Source organism: Lissotriton vulgaris, chromosome 5 (assembly GCF_964263255.1).
Source record: "Lissotriton vulgaris chromosome 5, aLisVul1.2, whole genome shotgun sequence".
In the NCBI taxonomy this organism is placed as follows: domain Eukaryota; kingdom Metazoa; phylum Chordata; class Amphibia; order Caudata; family Salamandridae; genus Lissotriton; species Lissotriton vulgaris.
In genome coordinates this window covers 100,807,947-100,835,644 of record NC_141693.1, presented here as the reverse complement: position 1 = coordinate 100,835,644, position 27,698 = coordinate 100,807,947, and the positions used below count along the sequence as shown (strand labels likewise).

Below are 27,698 nucleotides of genomic sequence, written 5' to 3'. Positions count from 1 at the left end.
GACCCATATCCTTAACATACCTCGAGCCCGAGGTAATACGCTTCAACGTCGAAGCCTTTCTCGGAGACTGTGTAGAACTTCTCTTCGATAGCGGAAGCGATGTTGAAGTGAAACAATCTGGAATAGGCCTTTTTCTTGACGTAGAAGAGTCAGAGTGACGATGGCGTCTGTGTTCTTGATGAGAGGAGGGCTCCTGCGACACAAGGCCACTTTCCAATTGGGCTGTTCCTCTCTCCATCACAGCTTGAAGGCGAATCCTCTATCTCGTAAGGTTCTTGTAGAAAACTTTTTACAATGATAGCAAGAGTCTACCTTGTGACTAGGAGGACAGGCGATACACACTGAAGGTGGATCAGAAATGGTCATATTCCCACAGGCTGGACATTTGCGAAAAAAAACAGGCATCAGGACACAAAAAAAGTAGAAAGTCTGTCAGAAAAGGTTGAAAAACCTTTGCCAGTAAAGGATAAGTCGCAAAAATCCCCCCCAAAAAAATCACAATTCCCGACTGAAAAGTCAAAAAACTGTAAAATCTATAATCTGAGCATACACATGTATATGTTTGTGTGTGTATATATATTTATTGCTATTTGCACTGGGATCCCACACGTGGGTGGGGATAATTCACTGCTTATGACTATTGGTGAGTATCACCTGGAAGAGAAATGGTTTATCAGACTTTCGCTTTTTTTAAATATAAATGTGTAAGTCCAGTGCACGTGGCTGGAGGTGGCATTTTATCAATCCCCACACCCAGTACAATACCCCCAATGCTTACTGGCCAGTTTTCAAGTGATGTGGCTTGGGGCAATGACACCGATTCAATAAAAAAAGTTTCCATGCTAATGGCTTTGAAGTACTGGAACAGGATCCCATCGATGTCAAATATCTTTGCTTGGGATTGTCATTGTTAGCTTGTCAGTCCATACAAGCTACTACACAGCATTCACTTACGTAGCCGTTTTGTTCAAATGTTTAAACTTCACTTACCAATATCAACTTTGAAACTGGACCTTTGACTTTCGAGAGGAATTAATGCAGGGTTAGCAGGCAGCTGGCTCATAATTATGTGTCACACTGAACACATTTTGTTCATCTAGAATTGCGAAAAACTAAAGCAGCTAGAGCAATACTTGCTTCTCTTGAGGACAGAGCTAACATGAATCTTGAGAACAGAGCTAACATGGACCATGGAAAACCGTTAACACAATATAAATAATGTATTTAACAGGAAATCAGTGCCACCACTGGTAAATGCACTTAAGAACATTCAATTCATCAGTGTTGAGAACGGAAAGAGTAGCATAACCAATTTGTCAAGTGAGTGCAAAGGCAGATTAAGAATTTTGACATCCAGTTGAGATTCAGAGCATTACAGAGTTGCTCATGCCATCAGGGTCTGGTTACAGAAATGTACTTAAACACTTTTTTTTTTACTCATGATTCTGAACAGCAATATAAATTAAGTTATAGAAGTTTCATTCAGTGACAATTTTTCCCTTTGGTGGTGGCAAACTGCTAATAGGAGGTATGATAACAGGAAAGTCAGAAAAAAATGCTTCAATAGACTTCGATCTGGACCAAGGGTTGTTGAAATATGAACCTCCTTAATCAGGGTGATATTGTTGTTTAATCACGTATCTACATACTATTGCTTTATGAATCTCAAAAAAGGCAGTCAGTTATGAATTATCTAGATACACGTACTTTATTTACAAATATTCAAATTAATATTGTTACATCAAATGAAAAGTACAGCAGTCCAAACAAATTATTTGTCACAGATATAAACACAACCTACTGTAAATTAATAAATTCAAGGCATACCATCCAAACAGAGTAAGCCAAATTGTAGTCGTATTGAAGTATGCCTACTCTCTACCTACATTTCTCTTCCTAGCAGCAGGTCATGGTCCCTGTGCAAACCACCCTTGTGGCTGAAGTTTTCCTCCTGTTTTCACTTGGGAAAAATGAAGCTGCTTAATGTTAACAGTATGTGTGTGTATATATATATATATATATATATATATATATATATATATATATATATATATATATATATATATATATATATATATACACACACACACATATACATATACACAAACACACAATTCAGGAAAAACAAGGGACAGTACAAGTAAACCAGCACCTACCATTTGCATTTTCCAGTTTTTGGCGTTCAACTTTGACTGTACAACACTCTGGTACCACCACTTTCATTGAGATTTTTGTTTTAGAGTCTTGGTGGCTGTAGAAGGGATTTTCAAAGGATTCTGACTTTTAACACTGCAGTTTGATTCTAATAACTGTTGTACCAAGCATGCCTATAATGTCCTGTACAGCATGCGAAAAACTATTAACCTTTCCCCTCTACTGCCTGCTGATCAATCATACAATTGTAAATAAAACACTTGATATACTATGGCCAATTCTTTAAGAAACAACTGATCTTGATTTTTTAATTTAATAAATTGTTTTTCACTCTCCCTATGCTCCGAACATTTAAACAAAAGCAAGGTAAACTACCCTCTCCCTACGCCAAGAAAACACGTATAACTATAGTAAGAAAGGTCATTTTACCTTTCATTAAAACACTTATGCTAGATGAGTCAATGTAGCATGAGTGATAATGTCCTAGAAGCTTTAAATAAAAAGGAGAATACATTTTTAAATAACTATTCCACTGTAGTGTTAAAAATACACAAAATATTGTTTAAAATCCCTAAACAGTATGCTTGTCTTCTAGTTCAGGAGCATGTGTCCACTGAACAGGTGGGTATAAAACCATAAAAAAATCAATTGTGAACCCAGCCATTTGTCTATACAATGTAAGGCAGACTGACGTAGCCAAACATTTACAAAAAAAAATGCAGAAAATAAGCATGTTAACACTGCTGATTGCAGAAAAACAGGTTTCATCAACAGCTTAGAACATACCAAAGTGCAAAGATGGAACAAAGATACTGGAGAGGAAACAATTTATATGAAAGTAAAGCCTATATTACTTTGTACACTTCAGCTACATCTAGTGCACTAAGGAATGGGATGGGAACTCATGGCCACATACAAGTTATACTGTACAAACTGATATACTTATATGCTAATGCCAGTAATCAATTTATTGTCTTCATTAAAATCATATACACAAAATGTATTTAAATGTTAGCTCCGTTCCTTCAAATTTTATACATATTTACTTATGGTTAATATATGTAAATAAAATGGCAAAAGAACATTGTAAAGCTATGAGCACAAGAAAAAGGTAAATTGTTTCCCCAGTGCAGGGTCTAGACAGAAATAAGTATTATATATATATATATATGTATATGCCCCTGCAAACACATTAAGAAGGAATTTCACCAAGTTGCAAGACCCATCAGCAACCCTCAGAATTTAGGTCACTGCAAAAACTCATTGGTTTACTACTGACAGAATTGACACATTTTTTACAATCTGGAGAGGAGGGATAGCAAAGTGAGAGAAGAGGGGAGGCATTGAGATTTCATGAAATGAAACTGTCAAAGTCACAACCCTGCCCAAAAATGTGTTCACTACAAGAAAGTCCAGCATCAGTGCTCGTTTTTAATCACAGATGGATGACATGTTACTAAGACAAGAAAATGGATTTCTTGAGATTTACCATGCAGGAGATTTTTGTTATTACTCTACTTGCCTTTGATAACCTGAATACATCTATTGTTTAGTACTGTGTTAAGCTGTTGTATCAGCAGAGTATTCGGGGCTCTTCATTTTAAACCCAGTCAGATGTACAGAAGACCATAAAGCAGTAAAAAGTACTGCCGTAACAGAGGTTGGAAAGGTCAGAACAGAATCATACATTTAAGGTCACTAGCAACCACAGCCTTCTCTTTGCGGTTGCGGCTCACTGGTTAGTCGTCCACCCTGCGGAGCTGAAGGTTTGTGCTGCACACCAGATTCTGCAGCATTCAGATCCAGGCTTCCATCTTGGATATTCTGGTAAATTTTCTTGGCAGCCTCAAGGAATGCATCTTCAACATTTTCACCCCTGAGGAACAAAATCATTTTTATGAACAAGGTCTACATTTTATGGATAGTAGTTATTGTAAATCAGACAAATCATGCATGTTCATTGGCTCCCAGCTCATCCATATCAAGCAGGGTGATCGACAGCTAGGAGTTTCACTTTTTTAATATCATGACACTAGGTCTTTGTTCTGTAGCTTTGGCAGATGTACACTATACTACATACATTTGGGGATATTTTTTTTTACCGCCCCATCCCTATGGTTTACAAACCAGGGCAACTATTTATAATCAGTGTTGGAGCTGTAGTTCAACTCCCTAATGAGTCTATTTAACTGTGATATCTTAAGAATCTATTTGACAAAGAATTTGAAATAGTTTAAGACAATGATGATTAACGGAGTAATGAAATTATGCAGTGTAGGCAGACATTTCTTTATACAGTACAGTAGACACCAGAGGGACAGGGAGCTGTAATACATAGAACGCTGGCTGAGCAGACCTGTAACAGTAGCTATAGATCATAAAACAGACATTGGGAGCAGACTGCCTCGCCAGCTTCCAACCATCTGTTCCATGTGCTAATTAGCTTTATTAAACTATGGTCAACTAATATATCGAGCCCAAAAAAATATTTTAAGGAAATTAGTTGAATAACTTCTCAAATTACAAAGTTTACTTTCAATTGATCGAAATAATGTAATTCTTCTTGCTTTAGAGTAAAGCCAGATTGGAGGACTGGATAATACAGGTAAGATTGCAATGCATTTTCATGGGGTTAATGGCCTTTACTCTTGTGGTTCAAAGTAGCTAACCACATGCCTCTCCAGCACTTTACCTTTATGACTCCTACTTCCCAAATTACCAGCATAAAGTATAAACAAGGAGCTACTGAGAACAATTGACTTCTTGTTTTTTTCCTCTTTAAAGCTAACCTGGTCTTTCGTTTTTTAGGACACACATTCTCTTCTCCAATTAGATTTAGCTGTGATCCTGAAAGCATTTGTGGTGTTTTTATGCGGCATTTGAAGATGGTGAATTGCTGGGCCTTACCGCTGCCCCTGCATCCTGATCAATGATGCCAGCTCATAGCCCAGCCCTGCAGCCCCAACCACATTCAAACTTGGAGCTAAACTTCAGCACATAATTCAGGGGGCTCCAAAGTCGTAACAATATCATGCCCTCTAGAAATATGAAACCCAGTATTGGGGGACTGAGCACAAAAACCATAGTGGGATCCTCAAACCTACAAGTAAACTACAGTTGCGTAGACCGTGTAAGATAATCATACCAATGAGGTGACAGAAGGGCAGGAACTTCAGTCCTGCCTCTAAGTCAACTGCCATGCATACTACAGAACTGCAAAGTTTAATTGATAAATACAGTATTGGGGAGGGGATAGGGGGGACGAAGGCACCCAGTTCACAGTTTACTCACGTTTTTGCACTTGCTTCAAGGAACAATAAGCCTACAAAAAATATAAGTGTTAAAGATTTTCAGACATATTTTTAATGCAGAGTAACTTGGCTATATTTAAATAATTCCGTTAATTGCTAGGAGTATATAAACACTTAAAAACAGAAATTTTGTCCAGGCTAAAATGGTATTCAATTTGACCTCATCTAATTGCAGAGATTTTGATAAAATGTTTATCAGGTCAGTGGCATATCTATGGGGTAACCACTCCATGCACTACCCAAACCACCTTATTACAAAAAAAAACACTTAAATGTACCACACTGCAAAACAGTTACACAATGAAGTACATAGTCCCCAGAAATACAGCAGTTGGACCAAATTGAATAGGGCAAGTACAATCCTCTCAACTTCTGGATAAATATATAGGAACTTGCACAGGTTTTCAAGGAATAAGTATTCCCTTTAGCTTCTCCTTATCCTATGCATATAGTTATAAAGAAAAACAGAAACCCACCATTTTCCTCAGCAAATTGCTTGGCCTCTTCATATGTAACATCTCTCTGTGCTTCGAGATCAGCTTTATTTCCTATGAGAATGATCACCTATAAAAAGATAGAAAATTTATAAAACGTACCCAATGTTAGTAACAACGATGAACGTAAACATCTTTTGGTGTCTAACACTGCCAGCAACAACGTTATTTTTTTTACATGCTCTGCTGCTGCCAGTGCATCATTTGGGAGGCTAAAGAAGGATTATGTTACTTACCAAGTAAGCATCTGTTCTAGGGATGTAGAGCTGTAGATTCACATGCTTTGCATACTCCTGCCATCTAGTGTTGGATGGATTCAGATGTCTGCAAGCTGTTTTTCTTTGAAGATGTCTTTCCAGTCACGAGGTAAGGTGACTTCTCCTTTCGGTGATAGTGCGCATGGGCATAGACTCCATGTTTAGGTTGTTTTCCCGCAAGAGGGTGAGAATGGAATAAGAGTATAGTATAGAGATGTCCATGCATATGTAATGTAAATAAAAGGAACAACTACAGGTGTCTGGGGAAGTGGGAGGGCACATGTGAATCTAAAGCTCTAGATGCCAAGAACAGATGCTTACTGGGTAAGGACCATAATCCATTCAAGGCATGTGTGCTGTAGATACACAGCACACAGTATTCTCCCAAAGCAGTGGATAACCAGTAGATGTTACAGTTGTCTGAAAATGTGTCTTTAGCATGGCTTGCCCTACATTGGCTTGTTGGTGTGCTAACAAATCCACACAATAGTGTTTGGTAAATGTGTGGCATAGACCATGTTGCTGCCTTACAGATGTATATAGGAATGTTACCTAAAAAGGCCATAGATGCCCCTATTTTGCAAGTGGAATGCACTCTAGGGGTTATCGATAAAAGTTCTTTTTGCTTCTGCATAGCAAGTTTGAATGCATTTACCAATCCATCTTGAAATGCCAGATTTAGAGAAAGGATTGCCTTTGTGAGGTGGTGGAAATGCAACAAACATTTGTCTTACAAAAATGTTTTGTCCTCTCAATATAGTACAATAATGCTCTTCTAACATCAAGTGTGTGAAGAGCTCGTTCTGCTACAGAATCGGGTTTAGGGAAGAACACCTGTAACTCAATTGAATGGTTAATATGAAAAACAGAAACTACTTTAGGGAGGAACTTTGAATTGGTGCAAAAAGCTACCCTATCTTTATGAAGCTGAAAAAAGGGTTCTTCTAAGGTTAATGCCTGTAGTTCGCCACCTCTCCTTAATGAAGTGATTGCAAAGAGAAATGCAACATTCCATGAAATTAACTGTAAAGGACAATTATATAACAGTTGTTGGACAGGGCCTCGTGGCGTGGCCCCACTCCTCCCGCATGGCGGGGCCTGGACTACCTCGACCCCTGTTCTACGTCCAAGAGCGGCACCTTCCACCCTCCATGAGTGCCGCCCCTCCGGGCCGCCCCCAGCTCTCCCCCGACGGAACTCGACCTCATCTCCTCAACTCTCCCGGCTGGCCCGGACCATTTCCCGGACCATTGTCTCCGGCCCAGCCGCCATCTTGGACCCTCCACGACCAGGCCCGTGGCCTCGGGCCGACCCCAGCAAAGCCCCGACATCGAGGCACCACGATCTGACCAGGAGGTAAAGAGACCACTTGGCGAGTCAATGGGGGAAGGAGTTTCGATGGTCCCCCATCTGCCTAGTTTCGATCGCCCACAGCCTCCCTGGGCGCTGGCTCCACCCCCCTGCTGGGTGTCTGGACTCGCACATCCCGGACCCCCCGACCTCCATGTGCGAGGGTCCGGACATCAAAGAGCACCAGACCTATAACTGGGGCAGCTCCAGAGCAGGAAGGCAGTTGTATCCTGGAGTCGAGAGACACCGAGACGAACTCATCCTTGGAGTCCTGCTGGCGCTGCCGCGGCTCATCTTCGTGAACCATCCTTGGAGTCCTGCTGGCGCTGCCGCGGCTCATCTTTGTGAACCATCCTTGGAGTCCTGCTGGCGCTGCCGCGGCTCATCTTCGTGAACCATCCTTGGAGTCCTGCTGCCGCGGCTCATCTTCGTGAACCATCTTTGGAGTCCTGCTGACGCTGCCGCGGCTCATCTTCGTGAAGCATCTTGGGAGTCCTGCTGGTGCTGCCGCGGCCCCTACCGAAGAACCCTCCAGCTCGAGGATTGAGAGCTGTCCGCCAGATATCCCGGTACCAAACCGGTACCAAGACTGTCCTGCTACACCCTTCCCACAGAGACTAAATTCAAGGGGATCCTCGAATCCCGTTTCTACTGTATCGTACGATAACCTGCCAAAGAATACTGATAAAAGAGTTAAGAACCTATCTTTGTGTGGTGTCCATCTGTAGGGGGGTGGTTGCTCGTCCGTACGATCTAAGGAGAGGACCCTCGCCAGGAGGCCTCTCCCCCTTACTCGGCCGACCCTCAGGTTTCCCGTCTAACAACAGTTCAAAGGGTGGACCCATAAGTCTTGTAAGTACAATGTTAAGGTTCCACACTGGTGCCGGAGGAATTATGGGTGTTATTACTCTCTTTAAGCCCTCAATAAAGGCTTTAATGACAGGAACTTTGAACAAGGATAAATGCGGTCTGTTCTGCAAATAAGAGGCTATTGCTGCAAGCTGCAAACGAGTGGAAGTGTATGCTAGAGCAGGTTGCTGTAAGGTGCAAAAGGTAACAAATAATGTTTTGAACAGAAGTATCCAGAGGATTACTTTTGTTCTTACAATAGACTACAAATCTCTTCCACTTTGCTGCATAACACGCTCTAGTAGTAGGCGATCTTGCTTCTTTTAGAATAGTCGTATAGTCTGGTGGCAAGGTTAAATATCTAAGCTATGATTTCAGGAGCCAGATTGCTAAACTGAGCTCCTTGGAAGTGATGAGACTGGAAGTGAGATGGAGCGGTCAGTAGTTTCACATAAAAAGCTGCAACAGGGTGATGTACCATGGTTGGCAGGCCCATATGGGAGCTACCATTACCAGTGTGAGGGATGTTTGCCTGAGTTTCTGAACCAGAAAGGGAAGGAGTGGGAGAGGCAGAAAAGCGTAGGTAAATATCCCTGACCAATTAATCTCCAGGGCTTTTCCTTTGGATAGAGAATGTGGGAACTTGCAGGCGAAGTTTGGGTATTTTGAGTTGTCCACTGTAGCGAACACATCTATTTGTGGAAATCCCCATCGTTGAAAGTATAGAAGGAGAACTTGGGGATGAAGTTCCCACTCGTGTATGTGCTGCCTCTTTCTGCTGAGGAGGTCGGCAATCGGATCGTTTACTCCTGGAAGGTGCCTTGACAGAAGATGAATCCTGTGAATGACTGCCCAGCTCCAAATGCTCAGAGGCGTGACAGTTGGAGGGAGTGTGTGTTCCCCCCGATTCTGTATATAGTACATAGTGGTCATGTTGTCCGTGCAGACTAGGACAACTTTGCCTATGAGACTGAAAAGCTTTCAGCGCAAAAAATACTGCTAGAAGCTCTATATAGTTGATATGTAGATTTTTGTGCTCATTGTTCCAGAGTCCCTGGATTTTGTAATCGTGGAGATGGGCACCACATCCTGTGAGAGATGCGTCCGTTGTTGGCACGATCTGCCGAATAGAGTTGAAGGGCCGCCCTTTTGATAAATGTTGTTGGTTCCACCACTGCAGAGAGCCATGGGTGCGGCTGTCGACCAACACTAGATTGGATAATTGACCCTGTGACTGATTCTGACTTACGTGCTAAGCATTCCTGTAGAGGATGCATGTGTAGTCTTGCATGGGGCACTATTGCAATGCAGGACACCATCATTCATAGCAGTGGAATGAAAGTTTTGGCTGGCTTGAAACTGTAGCAATAGAGTTTGGATGTTGTGAATTCTAGCTGTATTGAGAGAGGCTGGAGCTGTGTGAGTGTTGAGAGTGGCTCCCAGATAAAACTATCTGTGAAGGCTGCAGGTGAGACTTTTGAGCATTGACCGTGAAACCCAATTGGTGGAGCAGGACCAGCCTGATCTGATTGTGTTGCAGACATTTGTGATACGGGCTGGCTTTGATGAGCCAGTTGTCTAGGTACGGTAAGACGTGAATGTGTTATCTTGCAAGGTGAGCTGCCACTACTGCGAGGCATTTGGTTAAGACTCTGGGAGCAGTAGTTACTCCGAATGGGAGTACTTTGAATTGGTAGCTTTTGCCCGTTATTACAAATCAGAGGTATTCGCGATGCCCTGGATAGATTGGAATGTGAAAATATGTGTCTTTAAGTCTAGTGTAGACATACCATTGCCTTGATGTAAAAGTGGAAGCAACTGTTGAAGAGTTACCATATGGAAGTTTCCCGACATACATTGGTTTAACATTCTGAGATCCAGAATCGGTCTTAAGAAGCCATGCTTCTTGGGGATTAGAAAATAGAGGGAGTAAGAAAAATGCTACTTACCCAGTATGCATCTGTTCTTGGCATATAAAGCTATAGATTCATTTGCGTCAGCAGAGATCGCCATCTGGTGTTGGGCTCGGATGTTAGCACTTTGGTATTCTCAAAAGAAGTCTTTGTAGTCACAACGTAGATGACACCTCCTTTCGGTAATAGTGTGCATGGGTATCAACTTCATCCTTAGATAGTTTGCCATAAGGGTGATGATGGAGTTAGTAAGAGTAGAAATTGATGTCCATGTATAGTGTATCTAAGTAAGATAATACTCAAAAGGTAAAGGTATCAGGGGAAGCGGGTGGGTGCATATGAATCTACAACTTTATATGCCAAGAACAGATGCATACTGGGTAAGTCGCATGTTCTTTTCGAGGCATACGAGTTGTAGATCACAGCGTTAGCATAGACTATATCGCAGTTCTTTCCAAAGCGGTGGCTAATCTGTATCTGTTGCAGTGGTCTGAAATAGTGTTCTTAAAACAGCCTGGCCCACACTAGCTGTTTTGCTAAAAAATCTACACAATAGTGCTTTGTGAATGTGTGTGGCGTAGACCATGTTGCAGCTCTGCAAATGTCATTTAAGTGTATGCAGCCTAAGAATGCATTGGACGCCCCTATTTTGCGTTTAGAATGCGCTTTAGGAGGAACTGTTAAGGTGTGCTTCGCTTTGAGGTAGCATATCTGTATGCACTTGACTATCCAGCATGCAACACCTGCTTTTGAAATAGGGTTGCCTCTATGTGGTGGTGAGAAAGCAACAAAGTTGTTTTGTCTTCCTAAAAGGTTTCGTTCTTTCAATGTAATAAAGTATTGCTCTTTTGACATCTAATGTGTGAAGAGCACGTTCTGCTACTGAGTCCGGTTGAGGAAAGAAAACTGGTAACTCAACGGACTGGTTGAGATGAAAAGCAGAAACAACTTTCGGTAAAAATTTTGGGTTAGTCCTAAGAACCACTTTATATGGGTGAATTTGTAAAAATGGTTCTTGTATGGTTAGCGCCTGGAGTTCCCCAACACTCCTAAGAAATGTGATAGCTATAAGGGAGGCTACTTTCCAGGTTAGGAACTGGAGTTCGCATAGGCTCAAATGGTGGGCCCATGAGTCTATTAAGGACTATATTAAGATTTCACACGGGAGAAGGAAGAAGTCTAGGAGGAATGATTCTTTTGAGTCCTTCCATAAAGGCTTTGATAGCGGGTACTCGAAATAAAGACAAGTGTTGTCTGTTTTGTAGGTAAGCCCCTATAGCGGCAAGATGTAATAGTATAGACGTATATGCCAAGTTAGCACGTTGTAGGTGTAACAGATTGCAAATGTTTTTGTATGTAGTACATTGCCGTCATGTTGTCTGTACGAACTAAGACAACTTTGCCTACTAGAAGTGTCTGAAAAGCTTCCAGTGCTAGAAAAAATGCAAGCAGATCCAGATGGTTTCTGTGGAGCTGCATTTGTTGTAGTGTCCACATGCCCTGAATGGTATTTGCCTGAAGATGAGCTCCCCAACCAGTGAGGAATGCGTCTGCTGTTAGCACTATCTGTGGAACCGGATCGATAAATGGTCGCCCCTTGGAAAGGTTTTGTGTATTCCACCACCGCAGAGAGCGATGAGTGCGGCCGTCCACCAACACCAGATCGTTTAAATGACCTTGAGCCTGGTTCCACTGACGTGCTAAACATTCCTGTAGGGGACGCATTTGGAGTCTTGCGTAAGGAACAATTAGAATGCAAGACGCCATAATTCCGATTAATTGCATAAACACTTGGGCTGGTAGGGAGTGTTGTGGTTGAAATTGTGATATTAGAGTTTGCATGTTGCGTATTCTGACTAGGTTGGGGTACGCTAGAGCTTTGCGGGTGTCTATTGCAGCTCCTAGATACGGTTGCGTGTTTGAGGGTTGCAGATCTGACTTGGTGAAGTTCACAGTGAATCCCAAGTCGTGAAGTAGTTGAACTGTTTTTTGTGTGTGGTGCAGGCATCTGTGTTGCGACATGGCTTTTATTAACCAGCCATCTAGGTAAGGGAATACATGAATGTGTTGTCTTCTTAAATGAGCTGCTACTACTGCTAGGCACCTGGTGAATACTCTTGGTGCTGTAGTGACCCCAAATGGGAGGACTTTGAATTGGTAGTGTTGTCCATCCACCATGAACCTGAGATTTCCTGTGAGCGGGGTGAACAGGAATGTGAAAATAGGCGTCCTTTAAATCTAGGGTGGAAAGAATGTCCCCTAGCTGAAGCAATGGGAGCATCTGTTGAAGGGTGACCATGTGGAAGTGGCCCGATTGAATGTAGCGGTTAAGCTGTCGGAGGTCCCATATGGGCTTGAGAGAGCTGTCTTTTTTGGGAATCAAAAAGTATAGGGAGTACACTCCTGTTCCTTGGTGATGTAAGGGGGCTAGTTCTATTGCATGTTTGTCTAACAGAGAGGGGATCTCTTGTTTTAACAGGGTGAGATGTTGTGGTGACATTGTCCGCTCTCTGGAAAGGATTGTTGGTAGAGTGCTGGTCAGTTCCAGGCAATAACCATTTTAGATAATTTGCATTACCCACTTGTCTGGGGTGATGGAATTCTAGACAGGTAGGAACTGTGAGAGATGTCCCGACGGGAGTGGAATGGTCGGAGTAGTGGGGGAAAGTCACAGTTTGTTGGCAGGGGAAGTGCGGTTGGAGTTGCCTCTGCCCTTATTATTGTTCCCTCTGTAACCTCAGCGAAAATAGCCTCTGGAGGGACTAGATTGGTTGTTTCTTTTGTAAGAAGAGGGATCTTCCGATGAAATTGTTTTTGAGCCACCCTAGTAGAAGGCGCGATGAAAGGAGCCCCTGTTAGAAGGTAATTGTAGGGCTGCCATGGAGTCTGCTTCGGACAGAGACCACTTCTTCGGCTTCTGCGGCAGGACTGTCTTGTGTTTAGTTGCCGAAGATGTCTAGTATGGAGTCGCTGTCGTGTTGCATCTCGTGGTGTCGATCCAGAGGATCATGAATGGTCTTTTTCGATCGGAATGATCAACGTGCTTGGTAGGATGATTCTTCGTGTTCCGGGGATAGGCACAGGTTGCAAACCTCGTGTAGGTCGGTGCGTGGAAATTTAGCGCTACACACAGTACATAGTTTGAACGGTGTCCATTCCATCGACTGCTGGCGTGGTCAGCACGGGTAGGTCCGATGCCCGCCCCGAAGTTTTGCGATCGAAGGTTTCACAATTTGGATGATATATGACGAATGGGAAAACGCGATTGAAGGCAATACCGTCTAGGCTAGAGGATTGTGCGTAAAAGGGGATCGAGAATGATACCGATCTGCAGCAATACGCATCCAAACCCGATGGCCGAAAAAAACAACCTAAGGAGGGAGTTTATGTCCATGCGCACTATCACCAAAAGGAGGAGTCATCTACCTCGTGACTACAAAGACTTCTTTGAAGAAAAGCAAAGTGCAAACATCCAAGCCCAACACCAGATGGCGATCTATGCTAATGCATATGATCTACAGCTCATATGCCTTGAACATACTGTTAACATCTGTGAGAAAGAGCCCTCTTTCTGCATGGCTGCCCCCACTTTTTGGTGAATGAAAGAGGGCATCTCAGAGATGACCCGTGAAAACTAACCCACCACTAGTGTCTAGGCTGAGTGGCTGCTTTCAGCTGCTACCACCAGATATGTTTCTGGACCCCTGGGGCGAGAGCCTGCTGCACTCTGGTGCCTGAAACAATGCACATGCTGGGACGAGGTGCCAAGCCTCCTCCCCCAGGATGGGGCAGGGTTCACGAAGGGGAAGCTTTAAAGGCTTGGCACCTTTGTGAGCTTCCCCAGGCCAAGTGCTGCTTTCAGCAACTGGTCCCCACTGGTTTTGAACCGCACTTTGGGCAGGAGAACCAGTGGGAAAAACAAGCGACGAAGACAGGTGTGCCCACCTCTGCCAACTCCACCCTTCAGGTGGGGAGGGCAAGGTGAAGCACAACTCTCAGTCTACGCCATCTTAAAGATGTGTGGACTCAGCCTACCAGGAACCAGGCCCAGGCCCACCTCCCACTGGAGGGAGCCATAATAGGGGGTGTGTGCACCACAGGGAAGGAACCCATAGGTCCCAGCCTGTTACCTACCTGTAACGCCCCTGTATCTAGTATCTTAGGGCACCCCTGAACCTTGCTTCCTCAGATCCAGACAAGAAACAAGAAGAAAAGAAGGACAGAACAGCCGTGCAGCAGCGAACAAGAGTAAGATGCCCACTGACTTGGCCTCAGCCCCACTGGCCTGTATCCCCCCTCGAACCTGCTTCGGAGAAATCCCGGAGTGTCCTGCAGACAGCATTTTCAAAAACCCCAGAGGACCTGCCTGCCTTCACTTCCAAAGACTGCTTCTCCCGTGAACACCGGATTTGTTTAACCTCAACCTCTGGCAGCAGCCGGAAACCGCGAATTCTCCCCACTCTGCACCAGTCGTCCACGGCCCAAGCTTGAGTAGGCAAACACCACGAGGTCACCCCGCAGATCCTGAACCGAGATCCAGCAACCCCTGACCTACCTCAAGCCTCCAGTTGATGCCTGCAGCCTAAATAGCAGAAGGCCTCCCTAACCGTGACCAGGAGCTGGTAAAAAGATCCGGCCCCAAAAGGCATCCCTGCACCAAACTCCCCACTGCCTTTGTTTGCCCAAACCGACTGTGCCTAACCAACCCTTAACTTCCCAACTTACCTCTCAAAGTGGTGGTCGCACCCAGAAGTCCAAAGTCTCCCTGCCTGCAGTGCTTTTGCAAACCGGAGGTTCACCATCGGATGCCCTGTTTCCAACCTCAAAACAGCACCCTGCACCCGGTCGCCCTAGTGCTGCTGAGGGTGCACCTTTGGTGCAAATTTGTTTCCCATTTGCCCTGGGATAAAGTCCAGGAGATTTGCTCCCACAATCCCAGAGCCTGCTTGCCAGCAAACACCATCCGGAGTCACCCTATCCCCCACTGTATAACATTGGGCCTCAACTTTCGTCACCCGTCCGCCCTAGTGTGGCTGAGGGTGTAACAAGAGTGCATCACTGACCCTGGGGGACCCCTGAGTCTAACCCCAGAATCTCAACTCCAAAGACCGATTACTTACCTAAAAAACGATAAACATATTTTGCGCCATAAGATAACATTTACAGTTTTTCCTGAAAAAGTTTCAAAGTGTGGAGTTTTGAAACCTAAAGAAATTCTTTAAAATTGTACTAACAAAAAAAGCTTTTACTCACCTGTTTACAGGAAATGTCCCAGTGCTGCATCCAGCACGGAGTAAGAAAAGTAATCCAAAAGTAACTTACCTGTTATTTTACTGAAAATCCCATTCAAGTCTATGTACTGTATTTACAAGTGATTGTATTTCTCTGAAACAATACTGTAAGTCAAACCATAGTACAGTTACAATTGCAATTGAACGGTTTTGCAATCAGCATTTACTACTGCATTTATTGCTTACCTGTGCCACACTACCACACATAGAGAGCACAGTTCTATCTAATTTTACCTCTGCCTACCTTTGGGGTTCCACTGGACTCTGCACACTATACCTCACTATGGGATAATATATACAGAGCCAGCTTCCTACATTTGTGGCTCAGCGGTGGGGTACACAACTTTGCATTTGTTGGACTACTTGGTTACCACCTGATCACACAATAGAACTCTTAAATTGTCTTTAAAATTCAGATTTTTCCAATTGGCATTTTTTGCAAAATTACTAAAAGCCTTGTTAGCGCCTTGGTAAGGTCCCTTTAGAATTTTAGGAGAAAAAGTCACTGTAGCTAAGGGTTAGAAGTTTTTTTAACAATGTCTCAAAATAAGAACCAAGCTATTGGTGAAAATAACAAGAATGACAGAGGACAGAGTTGAGGAGCTTGACCTCACCACTTACCTTCACTTGTCTTTCAAGGAGGTAAGGTCCCTATGTAAAATTAAAAACAAAACCATGGGTCCCCATCCCACCAAATAACAGCTCCGGAAGCTGTTGGCTGGGTATGCCAAGGACCACCCATCTGAAAATGGTGAAGACTAGTCAGATGAGGAAGTACAGGAAGGGAATTACCTGGTAGATCAACCCCTCCACTTCCTAGGGAGAAACGAGTTCAAGTACCCTTGACTCCAAGAATCAACCTCTCAGTACCTAGATCTCACAAGGGTGGATCAAATACCAATGAGGACAGCCTCAATGAGGAGGACAGTCTTTTAGTAAGGCTGACCAAAAGACTGGATCTAGAGGCAAGGTTGCTGGCTCTAGAAAGAGAGGACAGATGAGCCTAGCACCCATCAATGGTGGCAGCAATTTACTAAATAAGGATAAAGGGCAATCTTACGATCCTAAAATCCCCAAAGGGATTGACCCAAAATACGAAGAGCGTGATGATATCACAAAATGGTTCACAGCCTTTGAGGGGGCTTGTGAAATAAGAAAAGTGAAGTTGTCACACTGGGGGGCACTCCTTATGGAACTATTCTCTGGTAACTGCAGAGACAGACTCCTGATGCTGGGTCGTATGAGTGAGGGATGGATTTTGACTCACAAATGAGGAATATAGAATTAGATTCAGGAGGGCTCACAAAACCCCAAACCAATCCTGGATTGACTTTGTAAAGTTCATTGAAATTATGCACATTGTGTCCAGTTAACCATCTAGTGTTTTAACTGAGTAGTCTACAATCTGTTTATGAAAGAACATATTTTAAGTAATTGCACTAATGAAAAGTTACTTCAGCATTTGGTAGGTCCTAGGTCCTTAGTCCGAGTAGACCTAGGTCTAATAACTCCCCAAGAATTGGGAAAGAAGGCAGACCACTGAATCAAGACAAGGGCGACAAAAACGACCACTGGGGGTGACCAAAAGAAAGGCGTTACAAAACCCCCCCAGGGAAAAGGTGGTGAGAATCCCCAAAATAAAAAGCCTGAGTCTTCTAAAGGGCCCCAAAAACCTGCACGGGGTGGGTCACAAAGCTCTTCCCAATCTGCTAACAAGTATAGGGGGAAGAATTTTGATCCTTTGATCCTTTAAAGGCCTGGTGTAACAACTGTAAGAAGTTGGGACACATAACTGGAGATGCTGCTTGCTCAAACATGAAGGCCCCTAGTCATACTACAGCTACTCCTGGGGTAGCAAGTCTCCAGAAGGGATCAACCGCATGCCAGGAGCAAATCGGGTTGCACACTGAAGCAGTTCTAGTTTCAGAAGGGGAAGTCTAGTTTGCCACTGTAGCTGTGTGGCCACCCAACTTAAAGAAGCATTTACAATACCCTAGGAAAAATGGAACTGGGATAGAAACTCAGTGATACAGGTGCCAATATCACTATGGTGAGAGACACCCTGGTTTCCCCTGAGCAATTCTTGATTGGGAGAACTTATTCAGTCACCAATGCCGACAGTGTTACCACTAACCATGCAATGACTATGGTGACATTAGACTGGGGAATGGGGGTTTAACTGGCCTGAAACAGGAAGTGGCCTCTCCAAAGTTACCAGCTGCATGACTGCTTGGCAATGACCTGGAAACCTCAGCATGGGCTGAGGTTGAACTGAAAACCCATGCAGCAGTGCTAGACATCCCTGAATTGGTGCGTGTAAAAGCAAGAGCACAGGACAAGAGACAGGGTGAAAAAGTGTTGGAGACTGAAAGTTTGTCCCAACCTTCCAAGAGAAAAAGGTAAGGCGGCTGGGGAACCAGCTTCTGTACAGCAAAAGGATCATGACCCCTCTTCTCAGGGAGAGGATTTGGACACCCCAGAGGGAACTGAGCCCATGGATCTTGACCTTACCAGGTTGAACTCTTAGGCCCAGAGGGACCCTTTAAGGAAGAACTGTGCTTTGTACAGCAGGACTGTCCAACTCTTGAAAGCCTGAGGCAGCCAGCTGCTGCCCAGGAAAAGGGAGAGGTCAGTGGTACCCACCGAGTTTATTGGGAAGAGGGACTACTGTACACGGAGGCCAGAGACCCCAAATCTGGAGCCACTAGGAGCGTGGTAGTGCCTCAGAAGTACAGGGAGTTTCTCCTAACTTTAGCTCATGACATTCCACTAGATGGACATCTGGGCCAAACCAAGACTTGGGAAAGGCTAGTTAGCCACTTTTACTGGCCCCAGATGCACCAAAAGGTGAAGGAGTTGGTCAGGTCCTGGGTCACCTGTCAGGCAGGTGGGCAAGACAGGTGGCGCCTCAAAAGGCCCCCAGGATACCACTGCCTGTGGTGGGGGTTCCCTTTGAAAGGATAGGTGGGGACATAGTGGGTCCACGTGAACCTCCCACAGCATGAGGGAACACATTTATTCTAGTGGTAGTGGATCATGCCACTAGGTACCCTGAAGCAATTCCCCCTTATGACTACTACAGCTCCTTCAGTAGCCAAGACCCCCGATTGGTGTCTTCACCAGAGTGGGGTTTCATAAGGAGGTGGTTTCAGACAGAGGTTCCAACTTCATGTCTGCTTACCTAAAACACATGTGGAAAGAGCATGGAGTTCAGTACAAGTTTACTACGCCCTACCACCCACAAACTGAATGTCTGGTTGAATCTCTCAACAAGGCCATTAAAGGCATGATTATGGGGGCCCCTGAAAGACTCAAAAGTAGATAAGATGACCTCTTACCTTGCCTACTTTTCACTTACAGAGAAATGCCACAGCAGGGAGTAGGGTTCCCCCTTTGAACTTCTGTTAAGCCATCCTGTGAGGGGACCAAACTGTCTTGTAGGTTGGGAGAAGCCTCTCCAAGAACCCAAACAAGATATTGTGGACCATGTGCTTGGCTTAAGGTCCAGAATGGCTGAGTATATGGAAAAGGCATCCAAAACTCTTGATGCAAGCCAGGAGCTTCAGAAGCACTGGTAGGACCAAAAAGGTCTGGGTTTTGGAGCCAGTGGCACCAAGGACAAATGGAGTGGCCCTTACCCTATCCTAGAAAAAAAGAGTGAGGTCACCTAGTTGGTTGACCTGGGCACAAGCAGGACACCCAAAAGGGGTACCCATGTGAACCGCCTGAAGCTCTACAACAACAGGGCTGACATCACCATGTTGATGGTGACTGATAAGGATCAGGAGACAGAGTGAATCTGCCCATTCATTTTCTACCCCTGAATTCCAAATTAGAGTTTTTGTACGACTTAAAAAAAAATGCACAGATTGCACTTCCTTCCTTTTTTGTTCTGATGATTTGAAATGTCCTGCTGCACATGTGCAGACACTCATTCTCAGGCTAAGCTCCTCCCCCTAACAAAGCGAAGTTAGCATCTGACTTTTCAGGCTGAAGCTATTCATTGTCATGGACTCATGTCAATCAGCGACTTGACTCAGTCACCCCAACCTTACACTACTCCTCATCGGGTGGGGGTAGGGCCAGTAAGCCTTGTGACCCTGTGATGCTTGGAATACTGGTGGTGCATAATATGCAGGAGAGAAGTTCAGCACTTACATGTGCGTATTGTCCCAGGACTAGTTCGAGGTTACTCTACAGATTCCAGCACTCTGAGAGTGTAGGTCAGCAAGGGAATCTGTCTCAATCACCTCCTTATTTATAGTGGACAGGAACTGACTGGGCAATGTGTTTCAGGTTCATCCAGTACCCCCGGGACCTCAGTCGGGATGCAGGAAAACGGCCACAAGTATTCGGTGCACAAACGTGATTGAGCTGGACCCAGCTTAAGCATTTAAAATCATGTGATTCTTGATTTAAAAATATTGCTTTGCCACATCTGTAATTCCTTGTGAAGCTTAGTGAATACCGGCCAAAGCCACAAGCAATACTACACGAGTTGCCAAACTAAAATACAAGTGAAACGATCTTATATCGTGCACTGTAAACTCAGATTACACTTTTAACACTGAGTGAACTCTTAGGTGCTCCCTCAATATGCATTCATGTTCCAGAACACATCTTTCCAAATTTTCGCTTTCAGTCTCCTTAATTGCCAATATTATGTAACCTTACAAAATGAGGGCTGCTATGCAAAAGTGGTCTGCTTAATTCAGACACTCTGTTCATCACCACCCCCTTTTCTGCATCATTTTTGTCCACCATAAGCGTGGAAGGGTATACTCAGATGTGAGTCCCTAGCTCATTGCACCATCAGGATTCAAGCAAGCCGGGCCGAAGACGGCTGAAATGCCAGAAACCGGTCCCCGGTAGCTTGTTTCCTTCCCAGTATAAGAATTGGCTTGGTAGTTTGGTCTGCCCTGTTCCCATGATGCACTGGGCCAGGGTCAGACTAATTTGCATATAGCCAAGTTCTGAGCTGGGATGGTGCAGTGAGCTGAAAAACGGTGATGGATCAAGCCCTGATCTTTGGACTGGGTAAGAGTGGTCTGCTTAATTCAGACACTCTGTTCATCACCACCTCCTTTTCTGCATCAGCTATGCAAAAGTGGGCCCGAATGATTTGTCAAGCGGCACCTAGAGGCGCTGTGTTCTAGAAGTCTCACCACTGTCTCTAAAAAAACAGTAGCTTCTACAACATAGCATAGACGTGACCTGCTATTTACTAAGTGTGCAGCTTTATTTAAAAGAAAATTAGATTTTATTAAAAGGTATGCATTATCATTTATAACACATCCTTTTCAGCAATGCACTCCGCAAAGTCATCCAGCAACACGATTCAAAGCAGAGTGTTTCGCGACCCCTTCAGGGATTACCAGCACTATATGATTCTGACAATACAAAGTTGATTTGGGTTCCAGTTTCGAGCCCTCATGTTTAAAATAAAACTGTGTTTAATGCTCGTTATTTTCTCATTCTGTCATTTTACTTTTGGATTCACACCCCATAAATGTATAGCCGTAGAGAGAAACACGGTCACAACAGATTTATTCCTGATTTTTTTCTATTGTACTAGCTAGTACTTGTCCCAGAGACAAATAGGAATACATGTCTCTGCTTTTTGCCCCAGCCACTTGACCCTTTCATAAAACTATGATTGGCGAAGGTCTTTGACCAGCAAAACAAACAAAGTGTATGCTTTTCCTGATCTACATTTTACCAGTGATCTTCAAACAAGGAAGAGGCATTCCAAGGGGTTAAAAAGTGTGAGCTGTCACATTTGAAATGCTATGAATGTCTGCACCGAAACAGCTGTGTAAGTCAGACTACGCAAATTATGTGTTCACTGGTATCTAGTCCCCCCCACTCAACCCAACCCTCTACCTTAGAGACACACACACACATGTACATAAAAGCACACAAAAACATGCACTAAAATGCATCTCACCACCCTCTTACCTATATTATACATTTTAAACGTCCTTTTCGTGGTACAACTGTAAAGTTGTTTCAATTCTACCCTATTTTAATTATTTGGCCAATGGCTGCATTAGATATGTTCTCTTGTTTTTCTTAGTGTTCCTCTACATCTGACGTATTATTTTCAGAATTAAATACTGCAGACACAGAATAAAAACATGTGTGTCAGACACTGTAAGCAGTGTCCCTTTCTTGTAGTTTTTAGGTGTGCTATATTTTATGCAGTGCCGCTGTCCAGTGCTTTAAATGGGCAGGTACTCTTCTGTACGGAGTAACTGTGCTTCTTTAATTTATTTACCAGAGAATACCTGCACTTCTCAGCAAAGCCAATTGGTTTTGCCTGTGTAAGACCAATTGACATAATCAATGTTTTAAAAGATGAAGCACTGCAGCACAAGCTGCTGTATAACAAGGCTTAAAGTACATTTTTAAAAGCGCTACGTTGGGGTCAATGCGGCCACGCCATAGCAGTTTGCTTTTATTTTATTATTTACATTTCAGCCCTGCACACGTACATAGTGCATGTCCCTGCAGTCTCTTTCATGGACACCCTTCCTGCTCTCCTGTGCACGGCACTGCCTTATTTTTACTGATTCCATCACAGAGGTGCCATGTTGGTTAGACGCGTTGAAATCAGTCTTTCTTCACTGTACACAAGCCGGGCATCGCCGTGGACACATGTACCCGGCCTTTACATTTTGAAGCGCTCAACACCCGATAACTAAAGGCTGCGCGGGAGGCGTTCATATGCATGATTTCACTGATTTACTGGCAGCAGGTACTCTATTTTTGTTTCAACCCTGCACTCGTAGAATGCATATTTTCTCTTTCGTTGACCTCCACAGTTGTTTTCAGAACTACCCCCTTCCTGCTCTCCTGTGTTTTCAATCGTCACTGAGCTCCCATCACTTCCTGCCTTATTCACACTTTAATTTATATATCACCAAGCTAAACTTGCAAAAAACGTATTGATAAACAAATAGGCGAAACCTAATGCGTTTACCAAGTTGGTTTACAAATGAAAATAAAATTGGGCCTTCTTCAGCTTTTTTATATACTGCAAATATTTGCTCCTATAAAAATATATACATATGAATACATAAATTGGTGACACCAGATTGTTGATTGCCCTTGGTCATAGATACAGGGCCACCACTAACTGAAAACAACATTTACCCTTTAAAGGAATAGATACCCTGCAAATAATTGCAAGAGAAAAAAATCATTCAGCAAAATGCATTTCCTCCGTGACATGTTTTAAACAAGGTCACTTTCCAAATAACATTCTCAATTTCATAAAGGGCCTGCACTGAGAAAAACAATCCCACACACCACTAAACATACCATACACCCGCTACTGCAAGCTCACAACAGTTCGGAAAGCAAGAAACATTTGGAGAAAAAGAAAAGATCCGATACAAATTTCAAAAATAGGATTCTCTTGGGCCACTGTAATCGTATTTTTATCATTAGTCATTCAACTTACTGTATTGGGATTGGTTAGGTTCCTTGCATCTGTCAACCAGCTGCTTAAATGGTTATATGTGCTTCGTCTGTAAAACAATTAATTACAAGGCTGGTTAACAGGGCCTAATTAATACAAAACTACAAATATTTGCCAATGTTTTATTAATATACCCTATTCACGCACCAAGATAACCTACTAGAACATGAAATCAACACAAACATGAACACAGAAAGGTGGAGGGGTTATATAGTGGGTGTGTATATATATGTGTGTGTGTGTGTGTGTGTGTGTGTGTATGTATATATAAGCTTTATCCTCGACCTCCCATCTCCTGCAAAACAAGTTCGAACTAACACAAAGTCGATCAAATTTGATGAGTCCAGAATCTATTAAATGAAAGCACATAATCACAAATTCAAAATTCTTTACAAAGTGTTGAAAAACATTAGAATTTATAATTTAAAAAACTAAGTTGAACAATCTGAGGTTAAGTTGGTCAACAGTCCAAACATTGTGCTGTCTATTGCTATAAAAGGTGGCATGTAAAGTGCTATAAAAAATTATAAACAGTTTGAATATTCAATAGATACATAACCAAATTGTAATACTCATTACATTTAGGTCATATCAGGAAACATTCAAGTGCAATTTATTTCTGTTTGGAATGACTTAAGCACCTTGTGCATCTTCAATATGACTTTTACATAATCTGTGTAGTCATTTCAAAAAGTCACTATGAGGTTTGGAATGGCATGTATTGGCCAAGACCGACCACGCCCGGTTTATTTCTACAATTGAATAAGTCTGGCCTCAGAGAGGGTGCGGCATGCTCTGCCCCCCTGGTATTGGCCCGGTGACTCGCTATCTCTCTTCCCACTTTAGTTGATTACAACTGAACCCAATGGGATCAACTGTAACATACTTTCAAAAGGCCCTTTGTTGCCACACACCAAGTCTTTAGTTTGGTGTGGAATTTGGCCTTAAGTCATAACTCTGGCAGGGAATGCAATCTTCGTGTCTTTGTTGCGAATTAGAGGAAGTAAACATCTGTCTACGCACTTCTTCTGGGATCTGTTCACGTTACTAGTGCACCGGATGGCAGTGGTGGCGGGGTTCTCTCCTTGCTGCATTGTGTCAGGGTGTGCCATGACTCCTAGGCTCCGAGGCACTGAGATCTTTAAAAGTACTGAGGTAGGATAGGAATGATCTGCGTTTCTCTCTGGATCGTTGCCACTGTTCCTTTCACAGCACTGAATGGTCCATAGGCTTTTTAGTCGAATGTGTGAAATTTCCACTGTGGATGTTAATCCCCGATTGGGCCTTTATCTTCTACTTGAATATTAGGCAGCATGGCCCAACTTCACAGACTTGTTCAGCCATTGTGATTCTCTCGTTATCATTGGCATGCATTGGCATCTAGTGAGATGGGCTTCTACTGTGGGACTGTCATATTGGTATCTTTCATGGGCCTAAGTAGGAGGGAGCACAATCTATAGCATAGTGGGGGTTCTGATATTCTCAGGCAGTTGTGGGGGGATATTTTTGACCTCCGTACTTCTCCATTCTAATTCTTAATGCTGTGTTCAGGATTCGGATGAACTACTCCACTTCCAAGTGAGCTAATGGCCTCCAGAGCGTGATAGTATGTCCCTATGTTTGAATGCATTTTTGGAACTTGCTTGACTGAAATGGTGGACAATGGTCAATTTTCAGGTCCCAGGCTATTCCTTAAGTAGCAATTATCTTTTCTAATTTTGGTCTTCCATGTCCAAAGGCTGATTACCTCACTATTTCCACCCTAAGGAATTTCGTGCATATCAATAAAGATAAACTCCTGCTACCATCTGGCAGGTGCAGAAGTCTAAGGAGAGTCACACTGCTTTGATAGCTGGGGCTAGCCGCTCAGCTCCACTGGAAACCATATATGACGGGCACTAAAGCAAGGCCTTTATGATGAGACTGTCCATGCCTGCAAACTCATTTTTCCTAATTTATTTTGCTTATTACATGATGCCCTTACTGGACCACCTCAAATACCCTCTCTTGCAGAGTTTTTGGGACTACTCTTCAGTAAACCCTTATAATCAGCCTAACCTGGGATGTACTCTTCGGATCTTACTCCCCACAGCTTGCAGAGAGTGGTACAAATGTGCCCGTCTTAGATTCTGAAATCGGAGAGTAATGTCTCATGACCCTTGTCATAGCGCTTGATGTATCTTTTAAAGAAACTCTTCTTGTGGTATTCTTTGATAAGTTCCTCAATCGAGACTGACCTGGGTAGGCTACTTTCCAGATGAACTGAATGTATTCTTCTGTAAAGTTAATGTAAAAGTCCACCTTCATATCGTGTGTCTTCCGGTGTCTTGAAAGGTAGTTGGCTTGGCTAACTTAGCCCAGTCATTAGACCAGTAAAAAGCTGAACCTTTTGGATTTGCACTACATACTTTTCTACGTGAAGGGTTGGTGGGAGGTGCTTGCAAATAGGTGAACTAGTGGCTAATGGTCTGTCATTACCTTGCATTCTCACCCATAAAGGTGGAAGTAGGTGATCCAACATTTAATCGCTAGTGCCTCACTATCTGGGAGTGTTTGTTAAAAACAAGGGAACCCCATACAGTAGAACCTGGGGTAACGAGATGCTGATTTTAATTTTAAATTCTTATAGTTTCAGGAGGCTCATCTGTCCTGATGATGATCTAGATTAATATAGATCGAAACGCCGTCGACCTACCCAAGGAATTTCACCCGTTCTATTTGTATATAATTGTTGTGTTTTTATCCTTGTTGTTGTTGTGTGACAGTTCGTTCACTTTGATCACTTATGTCACGTCCTGCACCTTACTATTCACTTGAGCACCTGCAATACAGTATAATTATTTATGTATACCCTTAAGAAAAGAGAGTAAAATAAAAAAACTCCTACCAATACCTACTACCTCTGCTCCCCAGCGACTTATTAAGTACTCGCTCTCTGTTCTATTCCTCGCTAAGGACCTCTTAAGGCCTACCCTGAACCATTGTTCTTCCAAAGCATCACTATCTGGGAGTGGCCTTGAAAGCCCTGCTCACGGTTCACCTGGACTTTTCTACACTAGGACAGATCCCAACCCCACTGAGTTTGCATCCACTATGTGCTCTGCTTCATTGTGGATTGTAGTACTACACTGCAGCATTAAACAGTGCGGAGTTGACATTTTAGAATAATTCCTTGACTCTTTGACCACTGCAACCCAGCTTGGACCTTCTGCGTCTTCTTAGTGTTTCTGCTGGGGTGGCTAATTTCTGTTTGAACTGTCCACAGTAGTTCACCTAGCTGAGGAAATTTCTCACTTCAGACACAGAAGTTGGGACATTCTGAATATCCTCCTATTTCTGTGTGTCAATGCTAATGCCTTCCTTTAAAAAGGCTTACCCAAATAAATTAACCTAATTCTTGAAGAATTAGCCTTGGATTTGTGGAGGGCACATCAATGGCCTGAGGGTCTTTTCAGGATTGCTTGAAGTCTGTGATAATGTTCTTCTACAGTTTTGGAGAAGATCGACAGGTGGTCAAGTATGTTTAGAACACTCAAGTCTGACGATGTTTCTCAGAAGGCATTTTGAAATACTTTGGCTGCTGAGAATATGTTGTAGTATAGTCTCCTGTATCCTCGGAGTGCCCTGGGCGTGTAGAAGGTGGTAATGTACCAGTCTGTGGGGTACAGCTAATAATATTCAGTTCTAGTTTTGAAAAGCACTGCATTCTATTGAGGGCAACAATGTCGCCATATATGGTGGGTGTGCTTTGGCCTTCCCATTTGATTGCCTGATTAGGGAGACACATGACAATACAGAATTTGACTGCTGGTTGTTTACGCTTGGTGGCTACATCCATGGGCTTAAACCCTCTTTGCGGGCATAGATACATTTTCAACATCGCCCAAAGGTGGTCAAGTGAAACTTAATTTTCCTTAGTTGTATAGCAGCTGGTTTGATGGTCCATTCATGGAGTTGGATCATTGTATTTGTTAGGTAGCCTACCACTGAAGCCTGAATATGTTGTTGTCGCAGTCACTCACAAGTTCTGTAAAGAATATTAGCTGATATTCTCTGCTGTGGGGCAAGCTTTGAGTGATTTGAATTATTGCTAGTCTATGCCATTAGCTAATGATCCCAGGACTGATCTGGGGTCCTTGTAAAAGTATCTTGCACACTGACTCTGGATGATGAATATGTAGCCATATCCCTCATCACAGTCACATGTGACCAATAAAAATTAATCGAAGCACAAATTACATAATATTACTTCGCCAGGGTAAATGGAGGGAGCAACGTGAACTTATAAGAGTCTCCAGCTAAAATATATATTTTGCAGGGTGAACCCATTCTAGATTCCAGTGTTTTAGCCTGATTGCAACAGAGTTACCATCTTACAGAAGTGGATGTGAAAAGAAGTCTTCAGTAATCTCTGGCCTCTTGCATTGCCAAGCTGTAAGTGCAGTAATATCTACTGAATGTGTACCAACTGCCAATCTCAGCTTTACATCTGTATGACAAGGAAACATTGCCCACGAAAGCCTAGTAAGCTGCATTATTCATTGCAGAATGTTTTCCAGGTCTTGTCAGAAAATGCGCTATAATGTAATACATTAA

General features: G+C 43.3%; 1 protein-coding gene across 1 annotated transcript in view; it reads right to left on the bottom strand.

The window, feature by feature from the left end:
- Positions 1 to 1,689: 1,689 nt before the first annotated feature.
- RAB14 (RAB14, member RAS oncogene family) overlaps positions 1,690 to 27,698 on the bottom strand; it is a 221,149-nt gene continuing 195,140 nt past the window's right edge. Inside the window, exons 6-9 of the mRNA XM_086920985.1 lie at positions 23,085 to 23,151; positions 5,942 to 6,029; positions 5,446 to 5,476; positions 1,690 to 4,030 (exon numbers count right to left, since the gene is read on the bottom strand). Coding sequence (XP_086777111.1) covers positions 3,853 to 4,030; positions 5,446 to 5,476; positions 5,942 to 6,029; positions 23,085 to 23,151 — 364 coding nt within the window. The 3' untranslated portion in view covers positions 1,690 to 3,852. The remainder of the gene's footprint in view (positions 4,031 to 5,445; positions 5,477 to 5,941; positions 6,030 to 23,084; positions 23,152 to 27,698) is intronic.